Source organism: Schistocerca nitens, chromosome 2 (assembly GCF_023898315.1).
Source record: "Schistocerca nitens isolate TAMUIC-IGC-003100 chromosome 2, iqSchNite1.1, whole genome shotgun sequence".
Lineage (NCBI taxonomy): Eukaryota > Metazoa > Arthropoda > Insecta > Orthoptera > Acrididae > Schistocerca > Schistocerca nitens.
The window spans coordinates 183,047,729-183,075,253 of NC_064615.1; the positions used below are offsets into that span (position 1 = coordinate 183,047,729).

A 27,525-nucleotide genomic window follows, 5' to 3' on the forward strand; every position below is an offset into this window, starting at 1 on the left:
CAGACAGACGAAGGCGCAAGGCATGGTAGTTGCGAAGGGGATCCGATGCCCGGCCCGTGGTCCTGTCTGGCCAACCCTGTTGAACAAAACCGATTACCTGAAGCAGGACCGGGTCCCGCGCAGTAGCCGACGCGACCTGCAAACCTGTAAGTGGAAAACCCTCGACCGCACGACGTTCTTCCTCATCAATGTGGAAACAGAGTAGTTCATCTCGATTGAAAACCAGGTCGGGGCCCATCGACAAACGCGACAACGTGTCAGCGTTGGCGTGCTGGGCCGTAGGGCGATAGTGAATCTCATAGTGAAAATGAGACAAGTATAAGGCCCAACGTTGCAGGCGGTGAGCTGCCTTATCCGGAAGCGACGCCGATGGGCTGAACAGAGAGACCAGAGGCTTGTGGTCGGTGATGAGGTGAAACTTAGAACCATACAAAAAAACGCTGAACTTTTTTAGAGCATAAGTGATAGCAAGTGCTTCCTTTTCGATTTGAGAGTAACGCCGTTGGGCATCGTTGAGGGTCTTGGAAGCATAGGCGATGGGTCGTTCCGACCCATCCTCATACCGATGGGCGAGAACAGCCCCTAGGCCATACTGTGACGCATCAGTCGCCAGAACCAAGTGCTGACCCGGACGGAATGTGGCAAGACAAGGCGCCGACTGCAAATGAGCCTTCAGGCGGACAAAAGCCTGCTCACACTCGTCGGACCAACAGAAAGGAATGGTTTTGCGTAACAGCTGATGCAGAGGATGAGCTACCGCCGCTGTGGATGGAATGAATTTGTGATAATAAGCAATCTTGCATAGAAACGCCTGAAGTTCTTTGACTGTAGACGGCCGGGGTAGAGCGGTAATGGCCGCAACGTGCTGACGCATAGGACGTATACCCTCACGGGACAAGTGGAATCCAAGATACACAATGGAGGGTTGGAAGAACTGTGACTTGTCCAGATTGCACTTCAACCCAGCCGAATGCAGAACCCGAAACAGTGAACGCAAATTGCGAAGGTGCTCCTCAGTGGAGGCCCCCATGACAACAATGTTATCCAGGTAGTTGATGCAGCCGGGAACGGAAGCCGTGAGCTGTTCCAAAAACCGCTGAAAAATGGCTGGTGCGCTAGCGACGCCAAAAGGTAACCGCTGGTACTGATACAACCCACAAGGAGTGTTGATGATGAGAAATTCCTTGGAAGACGCATCCAACGGCAACTGATGGTATGCCTCCGATAAGTCAAGTTTGGAAAAGAACTGGCCCCCAGTGAGCTTGGTAAATAACTCCCCAGGACGGGGAAGAGGATAAGTGTCAATGAGGCTCTGAGCGTTGACAGTGGCTTTAAAATCACCACACAATCACAGACTCCCGTTTGGTTTAGAAACCACCACGATTGGTGATGCCCATTCGCTGGAGGTAACAGGAAGGATAATCCCTGAAGCTGTTAACCTGTCTATCTCAGCCTTGACAGGTGCACGCAACGCCATCGGAATAGGGCGTGCCCGGAAAAACTTAGGGCGAGCCGTAGGCTTAAGAGTAATGTGGGTTTCAAAATCCTTGGCACGACCCAGACCAGCAGAGAACACGGACGAGAATTCAGAACACAATCCATCCAGCTGTTGATACGGAATATCCTCAGATATGAGGTGCACATCATCATCAATGGAGAACCCGAACAACTGGAAAGCATCATAACCGAACAGGTTTTCAGTGCCCGCATGATCCACCACATAAAACGTGAGGGGCCTAACAACAGACTTGTAGGCAGTGGCCAACGATAGGAATTTTCTGCTTATTATAAGTTCGCAGATTTCGCGTAACTGGAGACAAGGGAGGGGAGCCCAACTCCAAATACGTGCGAGAATTAATGAGAGTTTCTGCAGAGCCAGTGTCCACTTGCATGCGAATGTCTTTATCCAGAACACGAACAGTAACAAACAACTTATTTGTTTGAGAAAGCACACAGTTAACATCCATGTCCGATGCCTCGTCCTCGTCGACAGGAACTTTAGGGGACCGACACACAGAAGCAATGTGGCCTTTTTTCCTACATGAATTACACGTGGCCCAACGTTTTGGACAGGCGGCCCTGTCATGCTGTATGAAACAATGTGGACAAGAAGGAAGTGCGGAACGAACCTGCTTCTGTGGTTGCTGTTTTCGCTGCGAGCGTGGCAGCCCAACGCGACGTTGTTGACGCAAGTGGACCACCGCCACATCGTTGTTCCCCTGGGAAACAGGCAAATTGTCCGTGTCGAAAGTTGACTGTATAGTGCCTACATCACACCATGCGTCTATTTGTGCACCAGCAGCGTGAGACACTTCAAAAGATTGAGCGATGCTTAGAACTTCCGACAACGACGGGTTTGGCAGCTGTAAGGCACATTGCCGAACCTCTTTATCAGGAGCAAGCCGTAGAATAGCATCCCTAACCATCGAATCAGCATAAGACTCATGATGAGTGTCCGTGACAAACTGACATTTCCGACTCAGACCGTGTAGTTCCGCTGCCCAAGCCCGGTAAGATTGATGGGGCTGTTTATGACACCAGTAGAACGACACGCGGGCGGCAACGACGTGGGTGGTTTTTCGGTAATAGGTAGACAATAAGTCACACATTTCTTGGAAGGACAAAGAGGCAGGTTCCCGCAGAGGGGCTAACTGAGATAGCAGCTGATAGATCCGTGGGGAAATCCAAGATAGAAATAACGACTTACACATAGGAGTGTCGACAATGCCGAAAGCCAAGAAGTGTTGCCGCAAACGCTTCTCATAATCCTCCCAGTCTTCAGCGGCCTCGTCGTAAGGAGGGAATGGAGGTGGAGAAGAGGAAGACAGACGATGAGTAAGCGACGTCGACAACGCCTGAATAGCAGCCGTCAGCTGTGTTTGTTGTTCAATGAGCGCTTGCATAAGCTGTTCCATGTCTGCCCCGACATGAACACACAATTCCACAACGCAGGAAAAAAAATATCCGACCTCGTCGCCAAAAAGTGTTATAACCTTTAATCACTAAGAAATTGCGTGGATATACAAAAGTAGAAACAATAGCGGGTTACATGCTACTAACTCCGTATCTGTCGTTTGACTGCCGTCTTGTCACGTGCGGCCGGCGCCGTTCATAGCTAGGTGGCGCTCCCGCGCTCAGACGAGTTGCGGAGCACCTCTATCGCCGTGTTCGCGTACTGACGTAGTGGCACTTTTAAATATCGTGGCACTGTCACAACAACTAATGTACAATTCAATGAAAGATGTGGCAAAGTCATCCAGTCAGAAAAATAAAATGCAGAATAAAATGAAATTTAGGTGATCTAACAAGGCAAAAATAGACCAAAATATTTTTGTGGTACTTAAAAGAAGAGATAATCTTTGAGAAGCTGTCAGACAATTTCCATTAAGTATTGGGTGGGGTTTCTGGTAATCTCTTGGCTGTGAGGGGGGAAAATTCATTGTTACACTTAATGCAGGAAGTCAGTACTATTGAATTCCAAACAACAGGCCAAAAGCACAGTGTCTTTGCTGAATGGTAACTGAATCTAACAATATCCATCAACATTCCCTAAACATATTGTTATGGGTTTGATAGAGAGAGAGAGTGAGAGGATGATCGTGTGATAGCGATAAGATTCTCTACAAAAATAGTGAATGGTAAGCAAGAAAGGAAGATGGATTTTGTACTGATGTTCACTGGGTCCTATCTGTATTTATGTGGGGAATTAATTCACCCAAAACTGGTGTTATATGTTCAACCCATTGAGATGCACTAACAGTTTGACCACATGTTTTTGCTATGTAGAAGCAAGCAAACTGTGGACATTGGGACAAAATGATCTGTGTTGCTGGAACTCAATGTTTCTGCCCAGGAGCTTGCCACAGCTGTTCAAGTAGAGAGTTGAAATTGTGCCTCATTCACAGGGGAAAGAAAATTAAGAAAGAAAAGTTGCAAAGCGTATAATTCGTGATGCAAACTTCATTTATAACTTAATAAACATGTTAAAGTTTGATTTGAAATTTTCAGTGCAGATACATGTAAAGACACAGTTAAATAACACCATAATAACTTTAACTGATACATGAATCAACAGATGTGCAATTGAACCTATAAGAATCATCATTAAACTATTTGAAAGTAGAACAGCAATGCTAACATTAAAACAACATTCCAAACAGTATTAAGGTTCACCAAAATTCTTGTTCGTTGATTAATCTCAAGTTCCTTGCATCATTTTGCAGGCTAAAGCATAATGATGTGGAATGTGTCATTTTTCATTCACATTGCAAATTTATGTGTAAATGTGGCTTCATACTGAACATTCATAAGTGTTTTTAATTTTTATTTTATTTGCATTTTTTTTTTTTTTAATGTAGGGATGTGAGTTAGTAATTCCCACCCACCACTTGCATGTGAGTGATGGTTGTATGACTTTTTCGTCAAGGTGACAGAATTTGTTCACCCATTCATTTGTTCATTCACAGATTGTATTTCATAAATTCGATCATGAATGGATGTATGTGGAACAAGTCAAGGTAATTAACAAGCAGAAGCCGCCGCTACTGGCTACTTGTGTAAAGTGTACCAACAACAAATTATAATGTTAGGAGAAACACAGCTACTTTGAATGAAAAAAGACCTTGATCCTTCTCCTATACTATTCAGCTACTGTTTTTATCCATTACTTCAAACAAAGCATTTGTATGCTTACTATAATCAGCTGCTGTATACTGACAAAGTCAAGATTTATCTAATAGAAATATTAGAGTTACATAGAATTTACATTACAGGCTCCAAATATTGTGATAAGTTGTAAAATGAGTAGATAATGAGGTTTTATTTAATATGTTTTTGAATGTTTGAAGAGTTTCAGTTTCATGCCTGATCTCCACCAGCAGTGTGTTAAGATTTTTTTGCACTACAGTATAAATTTCCATTATTAACTCTAGCTTGGCTGTATGGACACTGTTTACATACCTTATGGGGTCATCAGTGTTATTTATGAACTTCAAAATAATTTTGGTTTGCCATATTTATGATGTAACTGCACAACTGTCATATTATTGATATATTTTTATAATATTGTGAAAAGGGTAGATTGCTTTGCACCATATAGCAGTGATGTTGAATCACAGACAAGCACAACAAGAAGACTACTAAACACACAATCTTTTGGCCAGAAAGCTTTCTTCCCAAGTACACACACACACACACACACACACACACACACACACACACACACACACACACACATGCGACCACAGTGGCCATGTGTGTAAGTTGCTTTTACATGAGTGTATGTGCGTATGTTGTCTATTTCAGAAGAACATCCTACAAAACTCGGTCTTGCAGTTCTAACAGAAACCTTCCTGATATCAACTGGCAACATAAAGATTTCTACAATTATCACCTAATGGCAAAGAAGGGAGAAAGAAGACGACCCATGGGAGGAATATCTATCCTACTGAAACCCTGTATAACGCCCAACAAAAAAATCATAAAACAAGAAAATAATATGCTGGTAGAAGCAGAAAACATAAATATAATTGAGCCTATTTTAAACCGCACATAAATGCTGTAGAAATAATTGATGAAATAGTCACACTCATCAAACAACGTGACAGCAAACCCACCATTTTTGCAGGTGATCTTAACTGCAGAATAGACACGGAGAACTATAAAACAAAACTAGTCATTGAAACCCTAGAAGAAGATGGTTTCACCCTACTGAATGCTAGACAGATACCTACATACATATGCCACAATGGGAAAAGCACCATTGATATCACATTAACAAGAGGAGAAATAGAAGGAAGTATTCAACCAGTATGGCATGACTACATAACTCCTATATGAAAGCACATTCCAATGAAGATAAAAATAAATATCGTCGTCACTGCCAGCAAGAAAAACCCACCACATCACACAAAGAAAAATTGATGTAGAAAAATTAACTAACCAGCAAGAACAAATAACACAAATAGAAACTTTAATAGAGGAGGGAGATGTTGAAAAAGCAACAGGCCAAATAGAAGACCTCCTAAAAAAATTCAGTGATACAAACAAACCCAAAAAGAAGGAGAGCAAAAAGATGGTTCGATGATGAATGCTACAGCAAAAGGAACACTGTTCTAAGAACGCTCCACAGATTAAGAAACCAGCACGACGAGGAAACATACAAACTGTATGCAGAAGAGAGGAGAATCTACAAAAAACTAATAGAAGAGAAGAAAAAAGCATACATAGAAAGAGAGGCAAAAAGAGAAGTGGATGAAGCAGAGAAAGACCCATACATAGCAGCCTCATACACCAAATATAGACATGAAGGAATGGGAAGACCACTTCAGTAAGATACTTAACAAATGAGGGATCAAAACATCCCCCAAGAAAGAGAAACAACATCAAACTAAGGAAAATAGACAATATATGGGAACCTCTAAATGAAGAAGATGTAAAAGAAGTAATCAAAGCACTGAAGAACAAGAAAGCCGCAGGACCCGATAATATATATAATGAACATATAAAAGATGCAAAAGAGGCCCTCCAACACCTATGGATCAAACTATTTAACAAGTGCCTGGAACTTGGAAGAATTCAGACATAATGGAGACACTCGACAATAAAAGTTCTCTACAAAGGTAGAGGAGACCCAACAGACACAAACAAGTACAGAGGCATAGCCCTGGAAAATACTCAGTTCAAGATGTTTTCAGAGATAATTACACAAAAAATCAAAGCCTCTGTGGACAGTCATCTTCCAGAATGACAAATGGATTTCAGATCTGGAAGATCAACACTTACGACAGTCAGGCTTCTTCTAAACAACATCGGCGAAGCGCTACAAAAGAAACAAATGTTCTACACAGTGTTCATAGACTTTACCAAAGCCTTTGACCTACTGGAAAGAGATCTCATAGTCCGAAAACTGGAAAACACAATGGGAGAATATAGCGTATGGGCAAGAATAATCAGGTCAATCCTCGAATACAACTTAATCACAATATCAGACCACCTCTCTTTTTCGAACCTCATTCTGCAATCGAACAGAGTCTTACAGGGTGACCCAATGAGCCCTTTGCTGTACATTCTTGCCACTGAAGAAGTACTCCGAATTGGAGAAAATGAAGAAGATTTATATGTATATGCAGACACTGACGACATAGCCGTAGCTTCAACAGATATACAGAAGCTGCAGAAAATCATTGGGAAAATAGACAAATGGTGCAGTGAACACAAACTACACATAAACATAACAAAGACAGAAATTGTAATTTTCAGAAAAGGAGGCAAAACACCCAAGAATGCGGAAATCAGCATCAGAGGGCAAAAAATAAAAATCTCATCAGACTTTAAATACCTAGGGGTGACATTGCAACCAACAGCCAAATGCTTCACAAAACATACAACAGAACGTGCAGCCCAAGCAATAATAGCAATACAAGAAATCAAAAACATCCACCTACTCAGTCTAGAAACAGCCATGAAATAATTCAACGCAAAAATCTTGCCAATCCTGGCCTATGGGATGGAGGTTATATGGGACCACCTGACAGAAAAAAATCTAGAAACATTAGAAAAGGTAAAATCGACGTATCAGAAAAAGAGCACGAGGTCTCTCAAAGACAACAAGATCTAGACTAGTGTACCTGCTAGTGAGAGAGAATGCCGCACACCAGGGCTTCCAGAAAGCAGCTGAAGATCATGGAGGACAAATGAGAAAAAATATTGCCAGAGTAATATGGCACCGAAGCAATGAAGAACCACTCATGGACAGCACCAAACTTTGAGCTGCGACATGTTGTAACTAGACTTTCTATTCATGGCTTTGATCATCTAATTTGCAAAAACAAAACTTATCACGACACAACCACAACATGTGTATGTGAACTGTGTAACGAAGCCTGTGAACGATATCACATAGAACTTTGCAGTAAAAGAGTGAAATCGATAAATGAATATGCAAAATTTAAAATGTAAATGTAAATGTAAAATGTTAAACAAAGTAACTGTATATGGCTACTTGGCTGCAATTTTATTAAATAAATTCCTTTAGTTAAGTGGTATCATAAGACCTTCTCACTCCATTTTGATTCAGCACCTCTTCATTTGTTATTTTATCTATCTACCTATATTTGGCACTCTTCTGTAAAGCCATAGTTCAGAAGCTTCTATATTGTACTGTTCATATATTTTGTAAAATGAGTATGAGGAATCAGTCACATTAAAGCTCATGTCGAGACTTACTTAGAGTGGTTCTTTCGCATTTCTTTTTGTTTTGGATAGGATCACAGAGCAGGAGTACAGTAATTACTGGTTTTGACTCTTTAATGGAATATAACAAACAAAGCACCTGTGATATGCATGGTCATACTGACACATGACAACACGTCATGGATGCTTTTTTTTGCCATATACTGCCTATTGTGTAGACATTATGAAGAAAAACGAGTATATAATACGGCTATCATTTTTATCTATAGACAGAGTGTTATTTTTTTCCAAAAGTTGTTCTTTCCACTCACCATTTGTGTACAGAACAGAAAGTGGGAAAATGAAAATGATATCCGAAGTATCTTCTACTATACAGCTGCAGGTGGCTTGTAGAACATTAATGTTGATGTAGATGTATTACTGTTGTGATGTCTTGTGGAAATTACAATGACTTGAAAATCAGTGTGAATATTTTCGAAAATCTGACTCATGTTTAATAGTGTACTAAAATTTTTTCAAAATCTTTCTTCAGTCTGGAGGATTCTACAGTGCTGAGGATGCGGATTCTTATCCAACTCATGATTCTAAGAAGAAAAAAGAAGGAGCATTCTGTGTATGGACTTTTGATGAGATTAAACGACTTTTGGCAAAATCGCTACCAGAAATGTCAACTTCGGCCACTTTAGCCGATGTTTTTTGCTACCATTATTGTGTGAAACCAGGAGGAAATGTAAATCCATATCAGGTAATATTTTGGAAAATTTGTATATGTTTTGACCCCCCCCCCCCCCACACACACACCCACACCCACACATGTATTCTTTCTTGATAATACAGATTGTGATATGTTCTTATATAATTACCCATATACAGTCAACTCTTGCTAATTCAAACCATGATAAATCAGACTTGTCAATAAATGAAACTAGTTGTTTGGTTCCTTGGCAAAAGCTTGATAAATTGAATTAATTCTGCATTTTTTGTATTTTTGATAAATCAAATCTATTGCCATGACAGAGTATCCGCAAACATTTTATAATTTGAAGTCAGCAGCTATCTAAGTCTCGGTAATTTGAACTCTTACATCAATTGTTTTGGTTATTTTTTTCTTATTTAAAGGGACTGTTTTGTTAACACAAGGGCAAATCTTGAAAAAATGTCTCAGGTTTCTAAATAGCATAGCTCAAAGAATAGGAATTGGAAGTCCATGTAATGCTTACCATCTTTCAACAGACCTTTTGGGGACATTTTCATGTATGAACCACAGCTTTTGGTCTCACACTTTTTCGTGCACTGTATTTTGTGTTGGGCATAAAATAAAGCATGTTAATTATTTATGTACAGTATACAAGGCGGTATCCAAAATTTTTGGGACTGGTGCTGCCATCTGGAAAGTTGGTGTAGTAGATCTTTTCGCCACTAGGTGGCAAGAGGTGCATATCCCAGCATGTTCGCTGTGATTTCCAAAATACTCTGTGTTTTGTGTGTGGCGATTTTTTGATGGATCCACGAACAAAACAGCATGTTGAAGTGTGCACGGACCTTCGTCAGACCGCATCTGATGATCCAACCTTCTTTTCATGGGTTATCACCGGCAAGGAGAGCTGGATTTACGGTTATGACCCAGAGACAAAGCAACAATCGTCCCATTGGAAGAGCCCGGGCTCTCCAAGATCCAAAAAAGTGAGAAAGGTGAAGAGCAAAGTGAAGAGCATGGTCATCATTTTCTTTGATACCAAGGGAATTGTGCACAAAGAATTCGTCCCACCCAACCAAACTGTGAATTCCATGTGCTACTGTGACGTTTTGCGACAGTTTTGCCTGGTATGTACGTGCGGATGGGAACTACTTCGAGGGTGATGGTGACCATTAGTCCAAAGGTAAGGTTTTCAACAGATGGCAGCACCACTCCTGAAAATTTTGGATAGAGCCTTGTAGGTACCCACATCTTGAAATAAAAAGAAAGTAGAAGCTTTATTTTGTTTCTGGGAGATCTTTAAGCTAGCATCTTTAAAGCTGACTTTTAAAAAGATGTTGCTGACATAAATTATGGTTCAAAAATTCTTTTAATAATGATTATCAAAAATTTCAGTAATTAATACACGTTGTTTTCTGTATAAAATCATTAATTTTCAAATTTTAGCCATAAGAATAGTCTACTACAGGACAGTATACAAAATTTCAGCTCTCTGTCTTTAGTAGCTTTTTAACCAATGTGTACCAGAGCATCAGAAAAGTGAACTTTCAGGAAATTAAAGTTAAAACTTGTTTTTCTATCTAACCTGTGTAACACTAATGCATCCCAGGTCCATATTCATCTTCTTTCTGGTGGTGTTCTTCCTCCTTCTTTTTCTAGAATTATTCTTCTTGTTCTTGCTTCTTTGGCGACTTTCAGCACTGATTTTTCTGCTTTGAAGAGTCTTCTGCAGTCAATTGCAATTAGAGCTCTTTACATACAGTAGTGCTCAAAAGTCTTTTGACAATATAACATTTGTTCTTATTCCTCTTAAAGTAAAGCACTATCAGACAGTGTATTGGGTATAGTGGAGAGCAGTATAACTGCGATTACTTGACGGTCTCAGGTTGGCACTTGTTTGAGTACACTTTATGTTGTCAGATGAATATGACTTTGTCAGCTCAAAAGTGTTTTGACACACAGTTTGCTCCGTGAATTCATGGATGTCACTTGCTTCTTAGGTCTGATTTCTACTGATTTTACTTACAGTGATTATTTCAATATGCTGAAACATAAGGAATATTCCAGTGACTTTAGAAATGCAGTGATTAATACACTAAAGCAAGGACTGAAACAAACTGAAGTTAGTCATATTTTGAGTGTCTCATCAGCTCCTTTGTACATGGAAAAAATTGTATAATAAATGAAAGACTGTTGAAAATAAGCCTCACTATGGACGTCCAAAAAACGCGTCTCCTAAAGTCAATCATATCATAAAAAACTTTTCAACAAGTGATGTTCATGAGTCGGCTGTAATGATACAAAGAGAATTGAAAGGAAAATATAATGATTACATTCATGTTTCCTCTGTCAAATGTCACTTGAAACTCTTTGGAGTACATGGACCAATCAAAAAGCCAGGAAGGCCCTACTTGGATTTACAAAATGGCACAGATCATAGTCAAGTTCAGACTGGTCTAAAATTCTGTGGAGTCATGATAACAAATTTAATTTAATGTAATCTGATTGTATCAAGTATTTTCAACACCCTGTAAATAAAAGATTGACTTTTGGTTCCAAATTCCCAAGGTCAAATATGGAGATGGCAGTGTGATGGTTTGGGGATGTTTTTCACACTCTGTAGTTGGACAGTTAGTTCAAATTGAAGGTAATATGGATCAGATCATTTATGAAAAAGTATTGAAGACTCAAACACTGCCATATGCTAAACACCACAGGCCAGCTGAATGCTATTTTCAACAAGATAACGTTACCAAGCACAAGTCCAAGTACATTAGCGATTTTTTTTTTTTTTTTTTTTTTTTTAAATGCAAAATTTCAAGGTTTTGGAGTGGTCAAGTCAAAGTCCGGATTTGAATCCTATAGAACATCTGTGGGAGGAGTTGGGTCACAGAATAAGAATAAAAAAATATTTGAACAAAGACCCTTTTTTTGAAGCTCTTAAAACTGGGTGGGATAAAATTTCGATTGATCAGTTCCAAATTCCAAAAGTTGGTCGACTCAGTGCCAGCATGGTGTGAGGCTGTCATTAAAGCCAAGGGATATCCCACTAAATATTGATTTTCTTACTATGGTTGACTATAATTATGTGTTAAGAATTTTTTTTTCCCAACAATGTCAAAATACTTTTGCTCCACCATTGGAGCAAACAAGGGCTAGATGGTCACTATTCTGTAGAACATTGAATATCCATCAGTGAAATAAATTACTGAATGTCATGATTCATATTTGTTTTTAATTAATCCAATTAATATATTTGTCAAAATATTTTTGAGCACTACTGTATTTAGTCCACCAGACACTCTCATCAATTATATAACCTTAAACATTGGCACTGTTCCATTATTAAAACCTAGCAGAGCATCCAGCACAACTATTTCGGAAGTATTTAGTTCTACCAGAACTGTTTTTGGTACCTGTCCCCATGTATAATTGTTAAAACTCTCATTAGGATTTTGAATACCAATTATCTAATAATTTTCTGTTACTTAAGACTCCCATATATAGGTTTTACAACTTCCATTATAGTAAATGGCAGAGACTGCTTATGTTTGTTGGTCTTACCTTGAATAAAAGCCCTCTAATAGCCACACCATGACTCATAGCCAGGTGGACAGAGTACATGACTTACGTTATCAAATGTGGCAGCTTTATGAAAGAAGGTGGCCCATACTGCATTTCTCAAAGGATATAATCAGATAAATTTTAAAAGATTTCCTCTTCTGTAAAGGTGGACAAACTCATTATTGACTTTCTCAATTTGTGAAGCTCTTTCTCCTGAATAAATCGTTCAATTTTTCTGAAGTTGCAATCACTTGTTTGTCTGTATGCTTGCATAAGATCTACTGATTTCTGCCCCATTCAGATAATTCTTTTGTGGTGCATTTCTTTTTTTTCCATTTTCATTTCCTTCTTTCTTTTTAAGGAGTATACAAAAGAATGTTAGAAAGTAAGTTACATATCATACAATGCTAAGACCTTTACACAGCAAGAATGGTGCAATGTTAGAAGAGAGTACAGACACAGATCTGTTTTGGTGTGGGTAACAGGTGCATCACAGTGTGCGACTGAAATGACACAGAAACTGGAAGTGTACTCCAAAGTTGTACACAGGACAATATGATTCTTAAGTGTGTAAATTGCTCACAGTGTCTCTGTGATATGTTGGCTGTGTATGGACCAAGTGCATTGTCATATCCAGCCATAGTGAAATGGATCTGTCAATTTGACCAAGGCCACACATATGTGGGCAATACTGATTTGGAAGTCCAGATCTCGCACCATGTGATTTATATCTTTTCAGCAAGCTGCAAGAACACCAGAAGGGAAGGAGATTGTCCTGTGACGAGGGTACTCGTACAGAGGTTCTCAGTTGACCAAGGAATGAATTTTTACCATCCAGGAATTTAATGATTGTTAAAACATTCCAACCGCTGTTTACAGAGACTTGATGATTATGTTGGAAAATTGTGTCATGTATCTATGTCTCTTTGGTGTGTAGTGCGGCATTCAATAAAAGTTACTTGACCTGCCACAATAATGTGCAACTTACTTTTCGAAATCCCATCACATTTAACTTCTTAGTTACGAAAATTAGCCAAGATATTGGTACCCACTATACTTTTAGTTGTATGTTCTCATCATATCAATTTTTTTTTGTGAACATTATAAGAGTTTTTATTAACTGTTCCTTGTTTTCACCAATTTCAAATGTAGGATCCTCATGATGAACTGAAGGGGCAGAATGTTTTAATAGTTGAAGGAAGTGAGGAAGAGACAGCTGAACATTTTAAACTTACATTGGAACAAACACGAGTCTTTCTCAAAGAAGCTTGTAATATTTTGTATGAAGCTCGCCAAAAAAGGCCTAGACCCCATTTGGACAGCAAGATGCTTACAGCTTGGAATGGTAATTATTGCGTTAAATTATACTTAGAACTTGGTGGTAGTATAAAAATGTATTCTGACAAGTAGCAGTGTTTAGTTTGTTTTTATAAATTTGTGTTTTACACTCCTATATGACTAATCTCAAAAGATTGTTGGAGTTGTATATCTAATTATTGCAAAACATCGTTCTTTCTTAAATATGTTTTGGCATAGTTTTGTCATCATCATGAATTTTATTTCAGATAACACAGAGAAGAAAAATGCAGATGATGCACAATGAGAGTACTGTGATTTATGATGTTTTGCATTATTAATTTCGTGATTAAGTATGTAATGTTTTTTTCTGTGTTTCAATGATCTTCCCTTTTTTGTTTTAATCATCTGATACTACTTGCTTTTCGTAGTACTTTCACTGTGTGCTATAAGATCCACACTCAGACCCCATGATCCCTTTGATCCTTTAAATTTTTGTGAATTTCAGGTTGTGTGATGCTACGCTATTGATTGAACTGTGTTCTGTTGCAGTGACTGGTATTTCAAGCCGATAGCTTCTCAATTCTTTTCAAATAGTATATTTGTAAGGCAGTGCATAAGAGTTCTAATCAGTTGACTTTAATTGCAGATAACAAGAAACCCAGTGTTTGTGCTTTTGAAACAGAATCATGTATGTCCTCATTATACTAATGAGTTCTAGCCAACAAATTAAGTAATGTGACCATACTGAAATTTTAACCCCGGTTTTCAATTTTTAAAAGTTTTTGGCAGTGCAGTGAAATACCTATTTCATTGCCTGTTCCTTTCCATTTGACTCCGTTGTTCAGCCACTTTCTTGAAGTTATTCTCAGCAGCAGTAACCCAACTCTTTAATAACCTCCTGCTTTATATTAGAGAACTGAATAACATCTCCAGCTTCAGTGGACAATTAATGTCATACCTACCAAAGCAACAACAATGATTACCATTGTCCCTGTACACACTCATTACGCTTGTATGCCCTTCTTTACAACCACAATTTCCTCATTTCCCAATCTGATAAGCTGGTTCAAATACAAAACTCGCTGTATCAGAAAACATCTGTTTTGTGCACCAATAAATTCTTTTTATATCTACCACTATTATTATTATTATTATTATTATTATTATTTATATTGTTGTTGTTGTTACTACTGCTGCTGCTACTGCTACTGCTACTACTACTACTACTACTACTACGACAACGACAACTACCATTACCATTAAGATCCCTGTTAGTGGTAACAGCAACAGCAGTAGAGGTGCTGCAAGTTTTAACTTCATTAGTTCATAGTCTGTTTTATTCACTTACATTGCCACTATATACATTCAAATCATTTTATTATTATTTGTCATATTAAAATTGTTATTTCTTAGAGGTAACTATAATGTGAAGAAGGTCCTGTGTGTGCGAAATCCTGGTCTGATACCTCTAATCAGATCAGGCTAAATACATAAATTTTATTTTAAGTACAAGCTTTTTGCTGCACTATTTATTTATTTATTTATTCATTTATTTACTCATAGTGATACAAATTACATGATGAGCTCATTTCAGCTTGTTATCATTATTAGATATACCTGTGAAGATGGTATAATAGGTACAATATTGTTTCCCATGTCTACGTTAGTCTGTGTCTGCAAGTGACACCTTCTGCTTACGTCTTAGCTGGCATGATGTTTTCCATGTGGCATCGTGGAGTGTCAATGTTGGTTTTCTTTTTGTTATGATGTGATCACATTATTTATATGTTTACTTTGTGTTTGCATGTTCTTGTTAAGTTATTTTTGACAGCTTTGGCTCCAGTGATAGTATATGTTCACAATGGAATTTCTATTTTTTGGAAAGTCGGTGATTACGTTCAATTTTACAGAGATAGTATTTTATGATTTTTCCATAAATGAATAGTGTTCTACTGTTTTGTGTTTATCACAATAATTTACCCATTTTCTTTTACTATGTCAGTAAAATTTTCAAGGGCTTTTCATGTTGAAAATCTGTTGTTTGTTGAGGGTATCTTCTGGGTACTTTTCTGTTCGAGTCTGAATTTCCATTTCCTCCAAAATATTCATTGTATGTCCTCTAGGTACTTTGTGTAGAATGTTTAGGGCATTTTCAATATTTTCTACTTTGTGTTCTTGGCTTTTTACATGCATGTAAAATGTGGATTGATTACTTTAGCAGTCTGATGTGTGTCCTTTAAATCTGATTCTGAAATTCTTGCCTGCCTGCCTATCCGTCTGATATAAAATTTATTGCAGTTGTTATAAGAAATTTTGTAGATACCTTTATTTGAAAAAGTGAAGATATTATTTTTTGTTGCTTAAACAAATTGTTCATCTTGTCTGATATTTGGCCTATGTATGATGTTGAACATGGGTAGGTTATTTTCAATTTTTTTTCTTTTTAATATTATTTCTTTATATGTACCATCTGTTTTTGGTTTTATATGCTGTTCACATAATTTTTGCACCATTTTGAGGTTGAAGTCAGTTTGTTGCGCTGTTTTTAATAGCATTTTTGTTTCATTTTGTATCACATTATTATTGGAGGGAACTTCAAAATAAAATTGTATTAATCATTGATTTGAACTACTTGTAATTATTCAAATTTGGATGGCAAGAATTTTTACTTATGATTATATCAATCATATCAGATTTTCCATGTATTTCAAATTTGTGGTAACTTGTTGTTTTTCACTGTAGTTGTTAGCTTTCAGGGCTAATATCTCCAAACCAGCTCTTGAAATTCTTTCAGCATGCCCCATTATTTATTGTTATTGTTCTTAATAAGTGCACTGCTATAGGCTTGCATGCCCCTTAGAAGCATAAAAGGGAACCTAAATTGTTCCTTTACTGCTGACTGCTGTGAAATCAAAGTGCATAGTGTCACAGCCAAAAATGCTGTTTTTTCTTTTTTATTATTCTGATTAGTACAGCCCCACGTGGTAAAGAAATCAGTTCCTGTTAGGTCGGCCGGATCCCACTCACACCACCACCCGCCACTCACCATCTCCACCCCTACTCGCACCCATCCACACCCCCATCCTCCTGCATGCATCACCGCTCCCATCCTGCACCCCTCCACACACACCATATGTTCGAACACACCAATGCTTCTTTCCGCAGCCCTCCCAAGCCCCTCCACATCCACCAGACCCTTGTGTGCTCTACCATGCCCCTCCATGCTATACCTGCAGCTGACACATGTGCGCCCAGACAAACCACAGTTTACCGTGCTGCATACTTTACACTGCTATCCAAAACAACACACAGTGGAGATTGTATTGCCTGGTCCACACTATGCTTGTTCTGTCTACCTTCTTCTTCACAATATTGCTCCCAGTACCACCCCACATACTGTGACATGCTGCCTGCACTGTTAAGTCACAATGTCACTGAAAAATGTTCCCACCCCTGTGGCAGTATGCCTTACATGCTCTCTAGCTAGCAGCCCCCCATTACCCCTCCTGCTCCAGCAACTACAAGCACTTCAGAGGTGTCAGAACTTCACATGCAGCTGTCAGCACTACAGAAACATTTGACTCATCTGCACCCAGCACAAGCTGACTCTGCAGACCCTCTGTGGTCGTGTGGCTGCTCACTTGTCCCCCTTCAAACTGTGAGCTCCATGCCTGTGGTTTGCTTCTATCAAAGCAGTTTTCAGGGTTTCTGTATCATGAGCTATGGAACGAAATTCGGGATGGTTTTTGGCCACCTTGACCTCACCACCACCTCCCAAGACCTGGGATGTTACTTCACGTCCACCCCTATCCAGGAGCTACACTAAATTAAAAGAATGCATCATATCCAGTTTCACACCTTTGGAGCTGCAATGGGCCCATAATTTGTTGTAATCCAAGCAGTGCAACGACGTGTGCCCATCCCTGCTGCTGGATCACATCCAAGCACTCGGCGAGCGACACATCGGCGAGCCACACATCGGCGAGCCACACATCCATCCCAGAGGCCTGCACCTATACTACTGGCTTTTGCACCTTCCTGTCCCCATACAGGCTGCCTGTCCTTGCACACCCATTTATCGTTAGGTGATGCAATGATCTTGGCCAATAAATGGTTTGAAACCCTGAACTCCTCTGCTGCATCTGTAGTACAGAATGCTGGCTGTCAACCTGCGGTTCCAGCTGGCTACTCACCCACCCCTCCTGCCCCACCCCAAGCCACCACATGCACAATGTCACTCGTACACCCCCTGCTGCGAACGACCCTCCACTCAGGATGGAGGCCCCTGACCTGATGTGCCTGAGCTCTGAGATGGCAGCACTTACCACCAATGTCACCTGCCTACACCTCAAGCACCTGCCATCATGTGCTGACTGCCTCCAAGCATGTGATGCCGGCCCAGGCATCAATAACATTGTGGCAAATTGCCTTAACTGCACCTGCGCCATCGCCCAACCTTTAGATTGCAATGCCCGGGACACTGCTAAAGAGACCTCTACGTAGCCCACACCCTTCAGAATGCTGACTCTGGCCTCAACCTGCAGCTAAGATCCATACCCAGCTCTGACCGTAAGATCTGGTGTGATGATCTCATGGACTCTTCACAATCTGACAGTTCCAACTATCGCTCCTACCCCTTATTCCCTCCTTCCTTCCAAAAACTGGCATTTGACTGTGTCCATAGCCTCATACATGCAGGCCTCTCTCATGAACCAACACTTTGTGTGGTCGGTCATCCGTTGTGACTGCAGCAACTGGGGCCCAGTTCTGTTTTCTGTGCCAGTGCACCGAGGTCAGATGGCACGTTCACTTCCCTGTGGCTGCCTTTCCTCCTCACACGACACTGATTCATGCACTTTCACCTCGACATTATTGGCCCACTACCTTCCTCCATTAGATATCGGTATCTGCTGATTATTATTGACCGATTTACTTGCTGGCTGGAGGCCACCCCCATCCCGTACATTTCAACTGAAACTGTGGCTGCAGCCTTTGTTCCGACTTGGGTGTCTCACTTCGGAAGCCCGTGCAACATCAGTACAGATTGTGGGTGCCAGTTACCTCGGCCCTCTTCCGATCTCTGACAGCCACATGTGGCTCCAATTTCCAACGCACCACCAGCTACCACCCTGCAGCTAATGGCATGTTGGAGTGGTTCCATTGCACACTTAAAGCCGCTCTCACATGTTATTCTTCCAAATGGTCCACTGCCCTACCCCTGATACTCCTAGGCCTGCGGATTGTACACAAAACTGACCTGGGAACTTCTGCCACTGAGCTGGCATATGGACAGCCACTCGCCATTCCTGGCAATTTTTTGGAAGCGACCCTGCTCCCTGCTGACAGAACATCTCAGGTTTCATGCAGCAGCTCCAGGGCTTCATGGACCAGTTGTGACCAAAACCTCCGCAATGTCATGATGAGCACTCTACCTTCATCCACCATGACCTAACACCAAGCACACATCATACTTTGGGTGGATGCCTACCAGCTGCTGCTCTGCCCTCACTATTCAGACCTGCACTGTTGTGACATGGGGGCCAGATGTTCTCCATTTGTGTGAACAGGGTCGGAACAGCTCTCTTCATAGACAGGCTCAAGCCGGTCTAAGTCATAGAGTCCCGTCCAGCCAGCAAGTACAGCATCATTGAGGTGGAGATGCCCCCCTCTACCATCGGCCCCAGTTGCAGCACAACTAACACAGCCCCTCAAAAGACACAGGCCAACACCATCCCCTGTGCTGTTCCCCACATGCCACCAGCTGATGCCACCCACTGACACCATGTAGCTGCAGATGATGGGCTGCACAGACCAAAACCAGTGATCGCAAATTGCCTGCTAGCCAAGGTACCACTGCGTCGCGTCCTCCCACCACCCTCGCTGGTCACTTCTGCCAGAGGTAAAGCTTAGATGGCCACTCTTTTGGATACTGAACCTGCCAAACCATCACAGGGTAGTCTCCTTTCCTGCTTCAATGAGGCAACACCTCGTAAACATGCTCTCAGCAGCTCGCCTGCGCAATGCCACTTGGTTTGCATCGCTGTCTGCTGCAATTTGCTGGGGTATGCATGAACAGCAGGATTCTTAACTCTTATCCAGTGTCTGTTTTTTGGCACAGTTCATTTAACAAGAGGAGTGCCACCACATTTCCCACTCCGCTTTCTCGAGCTGCATTCCCTCGACTCACTTCCATTGACTGTAGGTGTACAAACCCTGGTGCCCGATGCTTGGTTTGTTCCTCCAAATATCAGCACCTGGAATAGTGCATGCAGTGTGGTGTAAATATTGCAGTGAAGTGCAATGTGTGCCAGGAGTACCAAGTGGGTTTATTACCATTCCATCCCCATGCGTTTTGCCACCCCTTTGCCACCAAGCACCTCACTGAAGCAGGTTCTTCTGCACCGCCAGACGACTCTGAACAAAGGTCCTAGATTTTAGGGACAATATCTCCAAACCATCTCACGCAGCTCTTTCAGCACAATGTGTTATTTATTGTTATCTTACCTAATTGGCACACCACTGTAGGCATGTATGCCCCTTACAAACATAGAAGGGAATGTAAATCATTCCGTCAAGATAATTTTTGTTATAATTGGTCAGTTTGAACTGAAGAATTTCTCTTCCAACGTATTAATAAAAATGTCTGCTGTGAGCATGTGATACAGTTTTCCACAGCTAAACCATCTGATTGTGTACGTACAGCATACAAAACGAAAAACAGCTGGCATATGTAAAAAAATAACATGAAAAAAGAAGGGAAAAATCACAAATAAACCTGTATAAGATGATGTGACTTACCAAACGAAACCGCTGGCACGTCGATAGACACACAAACAAACACAAACATACACACAAAATTCAAGCTTTCGCAACAAACTGTTGCCTCATCAGGAAAGAGGGAAGGAGAGGGAAAGACGAAAGGATGTGGGTTTTAAGGGAGAGGGTAAGGAGTCATTCCAATCCCGGGAGCGGAAAGACTTACCTTAGGGGGAAAAAAGGACGGGTATACACTCGCACACACACACATATCCATCCACACATATACAGACACAAGCAGACATATGTGTCTTTAAATATGTCTGCTTGTGTCTGTATATGTGTGGATGGATATGTGTGTGTGTATATATATATATATATATATAATGTGCGATTGGACCCATACGGATCACGCAAAGCTTTTCCGATTCAATTTTTTAATTCTCCAAACTTCTCTCATTCTTTCCCCATGAATTCTCTTTCTTTCCTCTGTCCATTTTGTCCCCTGTCTCTTGCAAACTTCATTCTCGGGTTGTACTTTCCAACTATTGATTTTTTGCCTGTATACATTTCTGTTTATAACTTCTGAAGAATTTATTTGTGCATTTGCTAGATCTGTTTTGGTTTCTTGTATCCAGGGTATGGTTTTCAATTTTCAATGTATATTAAAATTTTGTGGGAGAGTCTGGGTGTTGGGAGTCTGTGGATATGACCGTAAAATTTTAGTCTTCTTTTCCGGATGTCTGCGGCGAGGTTAGATAATTTTTCTGTAGTTTTCCGAGACTGTAACCTGTATCCATCTTCAGTTCTTTTTGGGCCAAGAATCTTTCTGATAATTTTGCGTTCCTCTTTCAGGATGCCTTCCAGGTCGCCTTTTCTATGGAGTGTGAGTGTTTCGCTGGCATATAGTGCTTCGGGCTTGATTACTGTATTGTAGTGTCGTATTTTTGAGTGAATGGAGAGACACTTTTTATTGTAGATGTTGTGGGTTTTCCAGTATGCTCTTTTCAGTTTTTGCAGTCGAACTTTTTGTGCAGTTTTCTCTCCCCCTGTGGGTTCTAGGACCTCGCCTAAGTATTTAAAGAATGGAACTCTCTCAATTTGTCCATATTTTGTAGTCAGTTTTTGAGTTTCAAATTTTGAGCAGATTAATTTGGTTTTTTGGAAGGAAATTTGTAGCCCGACTTTTTCGGCGCATTCTTTGAGAATGTCTATCTGTTTAATTGCTGTGGTCTCGTTTTCTGCTAGAATGGCCACGTCATCTGCAAATGCCAAGCATGAAATTTTAATACCATCTTTAGATCTTCCTAGTTGTATAGGCTTCCAGTAATTTTGATTCTTCAGTTCTTTTTCCCATTCTCGGATGACTTTGTCTAAGACAAGGTTGAAGAGGAGTGGAGACAAGCCGTCACCTTGTCTGACGCCGGTTTTGATCAGGAAGGGCTCTGATATTTCACCCAGGAATTTTATCTTAGAAGTTGTGTTTGTGAGCGTTTCTTTGATAGGGTTTAGGGTTTTCGGATCGAGTCCTAGCTCCTCAAGGATAATAAAGAGAGATTGCCTATCGTTTGAATCATAAGCCTTTGCGAAATCAACAAAGGAACAAATGATCGGACGGTTTCTGACTGCTTTGTATTTTAGTGTTGTCTTCAAATTGAAAATTTGTTCTGCACAGGATCGGTGAGGGCGAAAGCCAGCTTGGTATTCACCAATACTGTGTTCGGGTTGTTCTTGTGTTTGTTGAGGAAGACAAGCTGAGAGGATTTTATAAGTGACTTGGAGAAGGGAGATTCCTCGATAGTTGTTTATATCTGCCATGTCTCCCTTTTTATGCAGTGGATGAATTAGGGCGCATTTCCAATCTTCTGGTAGTTTTTCTGTCTGCCAAATGTCTGTGATGATTTGAGTGAGTTCTTTGAGGGAATTTGGTCCAAGATTTTTAAGTAGTTCTGCAGTGATATTATCTTCTCCGGATGCCTTGTTGTTTTTCAGTCTATGAATATGTCTTTGGATCTCCTCTAGTGTAGGTGGTGGGGATTCTGGATTTGTGTAGACAGCAGTTTCTTGAGGGAATCTTGAAGAAGGCTCAGGGCAATTGAGGAGTCCGGAAAAGTATCTTGCCAGCTCCTCACAATTTTCCCGATTTGTGAGCGCTAGTTTTCCATCTGGTTTTCTGAAACATAGATTTCGTGAGCCGTATCCATTGATTCTCCCAGCAAAGGTCTTATAGAAGTCTCGTACATTATAGTTACGGAAATTTTCTTCAATAGACTCACACTGTTCCTTGAGGTACTTCCTCTTGACTTGTCTGATTGTTTTTGCCACTTGTCTTCTGGTGTTGTGGAAGTGATCTAGATTTTCTGGGGATTTTTTACTGTTATACTTCAGAAAGGCTTTCTTTCTTTCTTCCAGCGCTTTTTTACATCCAGAGTCCCACCAGGGGTGTTTTGTGTTCTTTTTCAATGGGGTCAGTTCTTTTGCCTTCTTTGTAATTTTTGTTCGAAATTTTTCCCAAGAGTCAGCTGGTTCCTTTTCCCACTCCTCCTTCAGATTGGTTTCTTTGATTGTTCGTGTGTCAAATTTCATCATGTGTGTTTTCTTCGGATAGAATTTTTTTGGGGTGAATTTCACTTTAATGCGTGTTAAGTAGTGGTCTGAGTCAATGTTCGCCCCTCTGCGGACTTGGACATCATGGATCTCTTTTTGTACGAAATAGGCGATGGCAATGTGGTCAATCTGATATTCGCCGATCTCTTGTATGGGGGACCTCCAGGTCTTTTGTTTTCTAGGTTTTTTTCTCAAAGATGTAGACATTATTTTTAGATTATTTTGTTGGCATAGTTCAATAAATCTCAGTCCGTTTCTGTTGGTGAATCTGTGTGCTGGATATTTTCCTACAGTTTTTTGGTGTTGTTTCTCTCTGCCAATTTGTGCATTGAAATCTCCCATTAAGATTTTGATATCATCCCGGGGAATTTTGGCCATGACATCTTCAAGTTTAGTCCAGAATTTTTCAGTTTGTAGTTGGCGTTTTTTGTTGTCTATGTTTGTGGGTGCATGGACATTTATCAATGTGTATTTCTTGTTGGCGCACTGGATACGCATGGTCATGAGGCGATTATTTATGGAAGAGACCTCTCTAATTGAGCCTAATATATTTCTGTGCACCGCAAATGCCATGCCCAGGAGTGGCGTACCATTGGCAATTCGTTTGTCAGTCTTGCTCTTGAAGATGCGATAGTTTCCATAGTCTATTGTATTTTCATCCGTGAATATATATATATATATATATATATATATATATATATATATATATATATCAGCCAAACAGACAGGCAGGAATTTTGAAATCAGATTTAAAAAACACACATGAAGTGGCAAAAGCAACCAATCTGCATTCAACATGCATTTAAAAAGCCAAGCATATATATATATAGAGGGAAACATTCCACGTGGGAAAAATATATCTAAAAACAAAGATGATGTAACTTAACGAACAAAAGCGTTGGTATGTTGATAGACACACAAATAAACACAAACACACACACAAAATTCAAGCTTTCACAACCAAAGGTTACTTCATCAGGAAAGAGGGAAGGAGAGGGAAAGACGAAAGGCTGTGGGTTTTAAGGGAGAGGGTAAGGAGTCATTCCAATCCCGGGAGCAGAAAGACTTACCTTAGGTAAGATATATATATTTCCAGTTCTTCAAATACAGGAATCTACAGCCGGCCGCTGGTGGCCGAGCGGTTCTGGTGCTACAGTCTGGAACCGCGCGACCGCTACGGTCGCAGGTTCGAATCCTGCCTCGGGCATGGATGTGTGTGTTGTCCTTAGGTTAGTTAGGTTTAAGTAGTTCTAAGTTCTAGGGGACTTATGACCTCAGCAGTTGAGTCCCATAGTGCTCAGAGCCATTTGAACAGGAATCTACAAACTTTCTCGTGACCATTGCAATAAATTTTATATCAGCCAAACAGACAGGCAGGAATTTTGAAATCAGATTAAAAAAACACACATGAAGTGGCAAAAGCAACCAATCTGCATTCAACATGCATTTAAAAAGCCAAGCACATAAATCAGAAGATATTGAAAATACCTGAAGAATTCTACACAATGTATGTAAAGGACATACAATGAATATTTTGGAGGAAAAAAAATTGACACTCATACAGAAAATACCCAAAAGACATCTTCAATGAACAAACAGATAAGAAAAGAACGTATTTTATGTGAAGATCACAAAATGGTATCTCAGAAAAATTAAACATAATCACCGACTTTCTGCAAAACAGAAATTCCATTGAAAACATATAGCATAACTGGAGCTGAAGTAGTCAAAAAGCTTCGCAAGATCACGCAAATAATAAATAAACATATAGATAAAACGATGATATCACAACAAAAAGATAACAGACATTTATGCTCCAATATTTCATATGGACCACATCGTACCAACTAAGATGTAAGCGTAAGGTGCCATTTGCAGAAATGGACTAACATAGATATAAGGAACGATATTATATGTATTATACCATCTTCCCAGGTAAACTTGATAATGGCAAAAAGCCAAAACAAGCTTGTCATGTAACTTGTGTCACTACGAGTAAATAAATAAGTAGTGCAGCAACAAACTTGTACTTAAAATAAGATGAATTGTTCTTTGACATCATGAAAGCTGTGGGCCCACTGGAAAGGAAATAGTTAAAGAAATAAAATAAAAGTTAATATTATTTGTTAAAACTTATAAAGTGCTATGTACGGTTGCAGGGTTGATGATATCAGGATATTCTAAAGCTTATGAAGCCTTACAAGATAAATCATATGCTGAGAGAGCTATTAAGGCAGCAAATTTCATAAAGGAACACTTGTACAATCCCCAAACTCAGACTCTGTTACGAAGTTGCTACAGAGGTGAAGATGGCAGTGTAGTTCAAATGTAAGTTTTACTATCATAAAGTTTGAGTTGTATATTTATTTGATAATTTTGTAGTTGTTTGCCAACCTTGCATGTTGAAATCACTTAGTTTTCTGTTGAGAAAATCATTAACCACATATGTTTTAGGTGTGAGACTACTTCAGTAACAAATGAAAATGAGTGTTTTATTCATTGAAAAAATAAGTGTGAATCCTGGCAGACAAGGCCTTTTCTAAAGCAGTCTCTTTCAATTGTATACAGTTGGCCGACAATTATGCCATGTCTGGAAGTTATGCTGGAACCTGTATTTCACCCTGAATGATCTCTTGTGATTAAAAGAAATTTATCGCATTTCTTTGATTTAACGTTAAGGCTACCTGTCTTCTGCTTGGTTGGTTGGTTGATTTTTGGGGAGGGGACCAAACAGTGAGGTCTTCGCTCCTGTTGCACGAAGGAAGGATAGCGAAGGAAATCGCCCTTACCCTTTCAAAGGAATCATCCCACCATTTCTCTGAAGTGATTTAGGAAAATCATGGGAAACCTAAATCAGGATGGCTGGACATCGGTTTGAACAGTCATCCTCTCAAATGTGAGTCCAGTGTGCTAACCATTGCGACATCTCGCACGGTTGTCTTTGGTTGCCAATGACTATCAGCATTGACTAGCACTGTAAAAAATGTTGCTTCTCGTCTTTCACTATTATGATGCTGTTTTTATCTAATATTTCAAATAAAGCATTTATGTAACTTCACACAGACTACTATCAGTTCAATACATGCAAATAAAGTCTGTGTGCCACTACATTAGAGTTAATCGGTAACAGTGCAGGTTTTGGCATCAGAGTATAAAGCTCCTGTAAGAGCCTGCAAAAGTAGGGTGTGTGAATGAGTGCATACCTTGCAGTGCTCAGTACACACATTACACGTCAGCTTACTCCGTGCAAGGCCACAGGCAGTCAATAAAAGCTGTTCATGTTAAATCAACACCATCTATTGCACTGTCACCATCATCAGTGACTTCTGCGTACAAATGTTTAATAAGTGGAGTAGCTGGCTACTCAGTCATAATGTACACACAGCAAGACATGGAGTTTCCTTTCGTTACAGACTAATTACAATTAAAACTTTGGGAATTAAAAGCATAACTTACGCAGAAGATAGAAGTGATGTGGGTCAAGAAAATAGCAGCCCTCACATAGAACCATTGAAAGTACAATGTACTCGGTGGTAGCTAGGAACTTTTCTTTGATCCCTACAATTCTGTGGTGTTTTTTTTTTTTTTTTTTTTGCAAATCAGAATGTTCATTTGCACTTATGACAAATTTAAACAATCACTTGTGCAATGGTACAAGAAGAAAAACACAGCTAAGTTTTGAAGGAAGCAGCTCCACAGCAAACACATTTTAAGCTGAGAATCCATCAAACATTTTGTGGGTCGCATTAGGAAAATTAATGCTAACATGTATGACCTCAGTGACAACAATGAGGGAGAATTGTTTGAAGCTGGACAGAGGATATTAGATACATTTTTGAATGGGCTGCATGGTGATGGGCAAGTAATAAGATTGGCATGTTGTGAGACATTTGAAGAAGCAATACAAATGAGAGATTGATTTGTTGAAGAGCTATAGAGACCTAAAATTAATTACAAATAGATTGGTGCATATTTGAAGAAGTGTACTCAGGAAAAAACTATTTTTCATGTTTATTCATCAACCACTGATCGTGTATATCACTTAGAGTTTGATATGTATACAGTAATAATATTTTATGTTGAAAAATAACTATTGCATTTAAATTTTACATTAAAAATTAAATAATCGAAACTCCAGGTTGAAATATCAACAATGTAGGAAAAGATAGTTTGCTACTTTCCTTAAAGATGACATATTAAGTTGCAGACCAATTCATTCATACAAGGAAGCACGCCTCATGCACAAATGACTGCTGGCCCCACCAGCTCAGTCTAGAAGAAATACACACCATTCAACTTTTATAGTCCTGTCTTCCTCAGTTGCGTGTAATATTACGGTATATTAATAATTTTTACTTATGGACCGTGTGACAGCTACTGAATAAAACACAATTTTAGTGCCATACGCG

General features: G+C 39.9%; 1 protein-coding gene across 2 annotated transcripts in view; it reads left to right on the forward strand.

Annotated features, from left to right (window-relative positions):
* LOC126235865 (spermatogenesis-associated protein 20) overlaps window positions 1-27,525 on the forward strand; it is a 351,026-nt gene that overhangs the window by 54,597 nt on the left and 268,904 nt on the right. For both annotated transcript variants that reach the window (XM_049944767.1, XM_049944766.1), the window contains exons 7-9: window positions 8,726-8,938; window positions 13,607-13,799; window positions 25,276-25,444. In XM_049944767.1, coding sequence (XP_049800724.1) covers window positions 8,726-8,938; window positions 13,607-13,799; window positions 25,276-25,444 — 575 coding nt within the window. The remainder of the gene's footprint in view (window positions 1-8,725; window positions 8,939-13,606; window positions 13,800-25,275; window positions 25,445-27,525) is intronic.